Below are 9,272 nucleotides of genomic sequence, written 5' to 3' on the forward strand. Positions count from 1 at the left end.
ATGGTCAATGTGCATGTTACTTCAGGTCATTTCCATACTCTCTTCTCACATATAACTTGCTTTAGAAGAGCTGCTGTCAAAACCATAAATATTAGGAAATCTGAATGTACTTAGGGAAGGTATCTCATCAGTTTCCTATTGCTTTATGGTATTTTCTTGTTCTTGTAGAGTCATAGAATCAATTAGGTTGGAAAAGACCTTTAAGATCATCAAGTCCTTTACCCCAGGACTTCCAAGTTCACCAGTAAACCATGTCACTACAATAGAAAGAATAAACAGAGTACTTGACTTCACACACCCCCCCCTCCCCCCAAAGTTTTAGGTAGGGCTTAGCTGTGGGTGTACGTCTGTGTGGTTGTTTAAGTAGAGAGGTAGAAGTAAAACACATTTTTCGGTTTTAAGTATTTCAACTTTCAACTCAGCTACAAACATCATCTTAGATTAGAGGATGTAAACGCAATAAACACTACCAGTGTTTTAAAAATGTGCTTTCAATCCAGTATTGGGAAGTCGTTGTGCTCACATGATACACTACTTTGTGGCAGCTTTTGTTGCCTCCTTTTGTCTTTATAATATGAAAATAGTAAAGTTTTAAAAAACCCAAAACATGTTAGAGGGGATATGTATGGAACTGAATCCTTTTGTTTTCTATAGGAAAAAAGCTGTGATCCTATGGCTGATGAACACGATGAGTCTAGCCTCTACGAAGGTCTAATAGATGTCTTTCCACAAGATTATACTTCAGACACTTTCTCTGAAACGGATTCAGGAAAATTGCAGGTGCTGGTGAAACTGTTGGCAGCAATCCATGAGCTCAAGTCTTCAGAAAGGCAAGTATGGAAGAAAGGTAAAGGGAGGTAATGGGAGTGACCTTCTGGATATTGTTCTGCTTTTCAAAGGTGTGGACACATAATATTCAAAATAAAGGCATGCAACTGTTTGCAGAGGTGTCAAGCATATTTATGCTTTGTACTCCTGGCTCTTCCTTGTTAAATTATTAAACTAGGATTTGCAGCTGACATAATTTTCAAAGATGCTCATTGTGGCTTTTTCCGGATAAAGATACTTGTATTTTTCATACCAAGTTCCAGCAAGAAAGATAGTTTGCTACAGCCTCTGTACTGTGACATATTATCATTACCTGCAGAGACTTTCCAATGCTTTGTATGTCCTTGAGGAGATGTATCAATGTAGTAAATATTTTAAATTACACTAAAATATTTCTAATCAGTAGATTATAAGTTATTTCCTCTTTAATCACATTTAACTGCTCAGTGCTTGCTGCCTTTTCTGTTCAGGGTAACCAGTCTCCACAGACGTACTTGCACAGCAACTGCTTATTTCTCCTGTAGTAAGTGCCACTGACATGTATGAAACCACTGTTTATCATGGGGTAATAGGACGCACATGGTTAGTTACTGTGCAATTGCTGGTTCATGAAAATCTCACATAACCAAATAGCCCCAGGATAACTTTTTTATGAATTCATGCCTTAAACCCCAGCTTTCCCAAAAGTATTTAGCTTTTAACTTTTATATAAATTAATGTTTAAAAAGGGCATGCTGTAATTCAGTAGTGGGAAGTAAGGAGAAGTAAGAGCAGATCTCTTGACACTGATGTAGTGGAATTTGAAGATTCTTTCTTTTTACAAATCAGAAATCTAAGCCTTTTTTTGGAATCTATATGCCTAACATCCATTGAAAGCAATGACAGCTAAGTATCTAAATGTACTGGCCTGATTCCTTGTAGGTGAAAATTAGCAAGGGTACCAGGAAAAAACACCTGAATCAGTGCTATAGGAGCTGTGAGATACAGCTGATGTTGAGACATTATTTTATACCTTTAAAAGTTTTGTTGCTTTAATTCAGTGCTCTTTATGTTTCTTTTTCTTTTGTTTCTCTGCTCTCATTAGTACTAAATAGATTTTGCAGTATACAGACTCAATTCCAGTGCTCCTCTGAAGTTTATATTCTATTTTCGAGTGAAAACAAAGGTGTGAATCTGGTGTTGCTTGACAAAAAGAAAATCAATCTTGCAAAGTCTTTATAAAAAGTCTTGAATGTAGTTCAGTTGTAAAGTGTAAAAATACTTTATAGCAATTCAAAAATGTTAATTTATCAGGTTTTCCCTGGAATTATTTGTCTATTTCTTCAGTACTTGTTTTTAACCAAAATTATTTCTAAAAATGGAGCACCTTTGATGGAATTTGTTACATTTAGTTGTGATTATAAAAGATATCCAACGAAGATCCATCAGAACATGTTCTAATTGTCCTTATTATTCTATTTATGGCTGAAATTCAAAAAACTTTTCCTTTGTCCAGTCAGAAGAGTCATCCTCAATATCTGGGAGGATAGAACTTCTACATGTGCAGATCTCTGAAACATATTTAGTTAAAATTTCAGAGAAAAAAACACCAACATAGTATGGGCCATTAGTGTAAGGCCTGATTTTGCTTAAAAAATAACAGCAAAAATCCAGACTATATTGTTTGTGATATCTTTCACTATCCTTCATCCTAATTCTTTTCAGTCACAGAATGTAGGAGAGTCACTGCTTTCATATTTGACTTCCATGATTTTGTTTGTTAGAATTTTCCAGGATTGTCTATAGAAGTTCACAGTAGCTTTTTCAGTAAGTAGTCATATATATATATTATTTATTAGCTGCTACAACACCCTCTGCAAATGCTGCTTTAACAACAGCTATTTAGTATACATAGAGATTTGGCTCTGGATCCCTGCAGTCTGTGCAGTAAGCCAAATTCTGTGGTGAAGGAAAACATTCATTATTTAACATTTGAATGCTTGACAGTAGGTGTAATGCATTCAAATGTATGTGCTTCAAATTATTAGGAAACGTTTATTTCTTAGGAAAAGTGAGGAACCTCAGGTTGATGTGCAATTTTGCCCTGACTCGTAATTTTACTTTCTTAGATGTCTTCAGTAATTTGTTATTGGACTTTAACTTTACCGAGGTCTAAGATGATGAAATAAGTTTGTTTTATTGTTTGACAGGGTCGTACTGGTATCCAGTTACACACAGACATTAAACATATTACAAGAGACATGCAAACATTATGGATACTCTTATACTAGACTTGATGGACACACTCCTGTCTCCCAAAGACAACAGATTGTTGATGCTTTTAATAGTAAATTCAGTCCAGCTTTTATCTTTTTGCTGAGTTCAAAGGCTGGCGGAGTAGGACTGAATCTGGTTGGAGCATCTCATTTGGTCCTGTATGATATCGACTGGAATCCTGCTACAGATATTCAGGTCTGATAATAACTGTGTACATGTGGGTTGGAATAGGCATCAAAAGATTTCTTGACTGATTTTGAAATGCCTGGCTTTACATGTCTTATTATTTACCCAATTATCGCATTGCATCTGGAGAAGTACAATACTGAAGGAAAACTCTTTCTGAGAAGAAGAAAAATTTCTCTGTCCTATTATATATATATTGGGATCATTAGAAGCCCTCTTGCAGTAAAAAATGAAAAGATTAAATGCTGGTTTCTTTTGGAGGAGTGAGTCATGTATCCCTTTTGTCTCCTGACCTCTTTCAAACTGGAAAGTTGCTGTGTTTCTGAAAAGAAAAACATAATTAGACTGCATAGCAAATGTTGCTGTCGATTTGCAATACCTGAGAAAAAGGGAGAGTTTCTGATCTGAATTAAAAGAATGGGTATTTCATTGGGATAAAAGTGTTCAGTTAAAATAGTGCTTAACAATAACAATTAAAAAAAATCCTTTTATAGAAATGGTGAGAAACTTTTTGTGCTTAATACCTGAAATAAACTCTGATTCTTGGCCCTGCTCCTGTTCCAAGTGTGAATTAGTACCCTCATGTGGTTGCTTGTCTTGTTGCTTGAAGCACAGTCTGCTAAATCAGTTAAAACTGCCATGGGTTGCCAAAGACCACAAACTGTGTTGTGGGTCCTTCTACCCAGTATGAAGGTGTAACCCTTACGTTCTTGACAAAACTCATAGCAGTACTCAGTTACCTTTTATTCATTTAAGAATTAAAGGGGGTGTGAAACTCTAAAACCATTTTAAAAGAAATGGGAAAGTAATTTTTAAAGATGTATCATGGCAAAAAACAATTTTGGAGATGGGAGAGAATGTTGAGTATTCCTGAAATATTAAACAACTGCTAATGCTTGGAAAACAACTATTAGGAGGGGATTTATGGTAGTAAAGAGTTGAAGCTCCTATTTTCCTACTATAGTACACAGAAAGAAAGGGGAGTGTAAATGGCAGAAACCAAATTATATTTTGGAAATTATTTACAGCTAATACCAGAAGACTTTTATAAAAACAGTCAAAGACAGTTACTGAGGAATGCTTTCTTTGGACAACATCTTTTTGAATGAGCTAGCAGAACTGGTAATTCAACCCTCAGAGGCTACAAGTTCTAGTTGAAATACCATTGTATAGTAGGCTGTTAATGCTCTTCTTTTTGTTTCTTCAGGCAATGGCTAGAGTGTGGAGAGATGGTCAGAAACATACTGTACATATCTACAGACTGCTAACCACAGGTCAGAGATGGTGCTCAAACATACTCTAGATTGAGACAGCTATTGAAATTTTGTCCCTTAAAGGAAAGGGAGGGAGTGTTTTTGGAAATCATTAGTTCTTTAAAAATATATTTGTTCTGAATTCAGTTAAAATAGAGACATCAGATTGACTCATTTGCCTTTGCTTGAATAACTTAAAACGGTCATATTCCTATGAATATTTTTATTAGGAAATGGAATTTAACTTTTCTTCTTGACAATTACTGGCCCAGAATCACCCTGCTGTATCTGTTTTGTTTGTGTTTTCTTTTTAATACAGGCTCAATAGAAGAAAAGATTTATCAAAGACAAATCAGCAAACAAGACCTTTCTGGGGCAGTTGTAGACCTTTCCAAGACATCTGAACACATCCATTTTTCCGTTGAGGAGCTTAGAAATCTCTTTACTCTTCATGAAGATTCCAGCTGTGTTACCCATGATTTGCTTGAGTGCGACTGTATGGGAAAGAAAGATCATCAAAGTGAGTTTCTTTGTCATCATCTCTGGCTATTGCTGAGGAAATACATCCATCATCCATTATGGATATATAGTCTGTTACTGGAGAAAACTCTAAGGCTTAGTGAAATAGGATTGAAATAATGAGGTTCATTTTAAGATCTTCCAGATATTGTTTGATTTTTCTAATCCATAGGAGCCCTTCCCAAGATGAAGAAGAGAAAAGGTTTATTCCTTGCAATAACAACCAGTTCATGTATCGTGCCTCTTAATTCCTTGAATTAGCTATGGCCAGCTCAACTAGTGATTCGTTATAACCAAATAGCACTGTATGGTGTTTTGTTTCTGAATGTTCAAGGACATTCATTAGTAGCTGGAAAGGGCTAGTTCAAAAGCTGTTTATCTGAGGACAGGTATACCAGATAAACATGTATTCCATATCTCTGAATATAAGCCTTTGTTTCACAGTTATTAACTAAAGCTGATGCAGGATTATCAAAGTAGTTATTTGAGAAATGCTGGAAGATTCCCTGGCACTTGTAAAGCCAAGTTGCAAATATTCATGCCTATCCTTTCTATAGGAACCTGTCTCTTGTTCTTTTGGCATATCAAAATTGTTTTAACACCTTGCTGCATACAGGTATATAGGTTTAAGTTAGGAGCAGGATTAAAAAAAATTATCGTAAATTATGTTTGTATCTTAACCATTTTAATTTTTATAGCTCATCTAGTTCTTAAAGGAAAGAGTATCTGTTGCCCTGGTATGTTTCTTTCCTTTGGGCATGAAATATCCATGTATACTATTTACAGGTGTGGTAGTGAGGTACCAATATTGATATCTTCTAAATGCACACAGATACCACAATAAAAAGGAGCAAAAAATGGGCACAACAGACATGGGCAAGAAATTAAGTAATTTATGGAATCATTAGGATTGGAAGGGACCTCTGGAGATCATCCAGTCCACCCCCCTGCCAAGGCAGGGGCACCTACAGCAGGTTACACAGGAACATGTCCAGGTAGGTTCTGAATGTCTCCAGAGAGGGAGACTTCACAACCCCCCTGGTCAGCCTGTTCCAGTGCTCTGCCACCCTCAACGTAAAGAAATTCTTCCTCATGTTGACATGAAACTTCTTGTGTTTTAGTTTATGGCCATTGCTCCTCATCCTGTCGCTGGGCACCACTGAAAAGAGTCTGGCACCATCTTCTTGGCACCAGCCTTTGAGATATTTATATGCATTAATGAGATCCCCTCTCAGTCTTCTTTTCTCTACACTAAACAGGCACAGCTCCCACACTCTCTCCTCATACGAGAGGTGCTCCAGACCCCTAATCATCTTTGTGACCCTCCACTGGACCCTCTCCAGTAGCTCCTTGTCTGTCTTGTACTGAGGAGCCAGGTCACCTCCCTCAACCTGCTGGCCACACCCTTCCTAGTGCACCCAAGGATACTACTGGCCCTCCTGGCCACAAGGGTACACAGATGGCTCATAGTCAGCTTACCATCTACCAATACTCCCAGGACCTTCTCAGCTCAACTGTTCTCTAGTATGTCACTCCCCAACCTGTACTTTGGATTCTTCCTCGCCAGGTGCAGTACCCTACACTTGCCCTTGTTGAACCTCATTAGGTTTCTCTCCACCCAATTCTCCAGCCTATCAAGGTCCTGCTGGAAGGCAGCACAGCCTTCAGGTGTATCAGCTGCAAACCCAACAAGACTATTTTGCTTGATGGTTTGCATGTCTCAAGGTAATAGGCTAGAGCTGTGTTCCTTTCTCATCTCATTTTACCCCGAATGGGGTGGACTTGGCTAGTGAAAGCACAGTGCTGCTGTAGCCATAAGAATTTTACTTTCTCCTTTATTGTTGGCCACATACTGATGTCATTGTCTTTGTATATTTCTTTAACGATTGAAAAAATAGACCTTCTGTTTTTGCATGAGTCAGTGATGTTCTAAAATAGACCAGCCTCCACTTAGGTACTATTACAGGATCTGTGTGGAAAAGGCACCTTTAATGTTAAATGTTAGCCAGATTTTCTCATTTGTGTGCAGTGAGGCAGGTAGAGTTCCCAAAGAAGCTCCTGCAGAAATCCAGAGAAATTTTATATTGTTACTATGATGGACACTGGTGCATATAATTTTATTTAGCATTTTGTAATTGTCTTAACACTCTTGACTGCTTATCTCGTGCTTTGAACATATATTGGTTCCATCAATTCAGCCACAACATTGGTGTCTTGGATCCTGTCACAAGGACTTCCTCAAGGGTAATTATATCTTGGACCAGGTGAACAGAACCTTTTAGCAGTAAATCAAGGAAAAACCTGAAGGTTATTCTTAGACTTAAGTGGTGGAAATGATAGAGTGAGGGGTTTGATTTCCTAAAGAGTGGAGGACAAACTGGCTCATCAGTTTCCCAGTCAAATTGTTGTAAGTCATAGTCGTCAGTTTAATCACCCAGAATGCATCTACCACTAAGCTGGTCTCTGCCTGTCCTAAGAAGAGAAAGCTGTCTTGAGGGAACCAGATTCCAGGTTACTTGGGATAGATACTGGTGCACAGAAAAGACCAAAAACTTCAACTGGTTCCTCTTTTCCCTTTCTAGCAAGTATGATTCAAAAGACAAAGAGGAGCCAAACAATATTATACAGGCTTCACAATATATGAACTTTACATAGTTATCTCCATTAGATATACCAATGAGACTGGATATTCTTGACCAAGCTTCTATTGTCCACTCACACTAGGGCCATCCTTTGGAAACCACATGAGTCTCGAAAGGAAGAAATTAACTGTAAAAGGATCATGTAGATGGTTGCTTGCTACTCTACTGGCTTTCAGATCAGCTGTAAAGCTGTAAGCCTATTGTTTTACCTGATCATGGTGTAATTTATGGAACACTGAATCTGTAAGGACTTGAGAAATGCATCTATTCTAAGTTTTCTTCTGGCCAGTAAAACAGAGTATGTTTCAAGTCTAGAGCAAATGTGCACCAAATGTTAGTCAAAAGGAAAGTCTTGCATGTATGAGTCTTTATGTGCTCTCCAAAACTTAAAAACCCTCAAGAATACTCTGAGTCCTCATGCTGCTTATATCATTGGTCTTTCCTAAGGAGCACGTGACACTACTGTGAAAATATTTGATGACAGGTTTTAAACCAGTAACAGCAGTAATGCAATTTTTTTCCATCCAAAATGGTTTCTTCACTTGTCACATGCATCAGATGCATCATGTAAACAGCAATGTGTGGCATGCCCTGCAATGACCTGGTACTGTTTGGGGCTTTAGGATCCTTTGTTGAAAGTGCATTCCTCTCTTTGTGCTTCACAGCAATAGTCTTTTCCTTACTGTGATCTACAGTATACAAGATTGTGTACATTGAACAGCTTGGCATAATCTGGGTGTACACTGTGCACAGCTCTATTGTGCTGAGTCAGTGAAATAGCGATTCATACTATTCTTAGCTGGTTGGAGTGACTCCTCTGGGAGGAAATAGAAGCTAGCATGAATTTTGCTGCAACATATTTCTAATTAAAGAATGGGAGCAGCTCAAATGTCACATAATTAGAAAGACAGAATAAAGGAAATTGCCAGATATTTCCTTTCCCGTTCATGCGTAAAAGGATTTATCTTTATGCTAGCATATGGTGATTTTGATAAACTCAATCAATAAGCAAGAAACCGCCTTTCCCCTCTTACTGTGGATACATATGTTTGGGTTTCATGGACATAGAAGGATTATATACACTGTTTTATTTTCTCTCAGCTGTTATCACCAACTGGCTTATTGGGCTTATTGATTCAGACTGTAATTTTCTGTCTTAGTTTCTTCCGATTAGTCTACTACATCTTTTTAATGCATCTGGTTTTTCTTTTTTTTTTTTTTCAGATCCTTCCTCAGAAAATCCTTCTGTATCCAGAAGTTGTCAGCTTGGACAAAACCATGGGAAGTCTAATTCAAAGAAACCACTCTCCATGTCACAGTTGATGCAATGGAAACATTTCTCTGGGCAACATCAGACTCTCGCTGATCCTTTTCTTGAAAGGATAAAAGAGAATGTTTCTTTCATATTCCAGAATGTAACGAGTCCAACTTCCCCCACCTAATAAAAACTGAAGTGTCTTTCCTGACCACTTACATCCTCCTCCTCATAGGTAAACAACTGATGTGCAGTTGCATCATTGTGTTGTTCTTTTTGCCAAGTTCTGCTTTATGTATTTCTGATGAGGTTTCTGGGTAAATGGGATTCCTG

The 9,272-nt window shown here is 37.6% G+C and overlaps 1 protein-coding gene across 1 annotated transcript in view; it reads left to right on the top strand.

Annotated features, from left to right (window-relative positions):
• Positions 1–9,272, top strand: part of RAD54B (RAD54 homolog B (S. cerevisiae)) — a gene marked incomplete at its 5' end in the record, with an annotated part of 11,136 nt that extends 1,864 nt beyond the window's left edge. The window contains 5 exons of the mRNA XM_010015156.1: positions 655–830; positions 3,018–3,279; positions 4,478–4,544; positions 4,843–5,043; positions 8,909–9,272. Of these exons, the coding sequence (XP_010013458.1) occupies positions 655–830; positions 3,018–3,279; positions 4,478–4,544; positions 4,843–5,043; positions 8,909–9,126 (924 nt within the window). The remainder of the gene's footprint in view (positions 1–654; positions 831–3,017; positions 3,280–4,477; positions 4,545–4,842; positions 5,044–8,908) is intronic.

This window comes from Nestor notabilis, unplaced genomic scaffold (assembly GCF_000696875.1).
Source record: "Nestor notabilis isolate BGI_N333 unplaced genomic scaffold, ASM69687v1 scaffold11845, whole genome shotgun sequence".
In the NCBI taxonomy this organism is placed as follows: Eukaryota; Metazoa; Chordata; class Aves; order Psittaciformes; family Psittacidae; genus Nestor; species Nestor notabilis.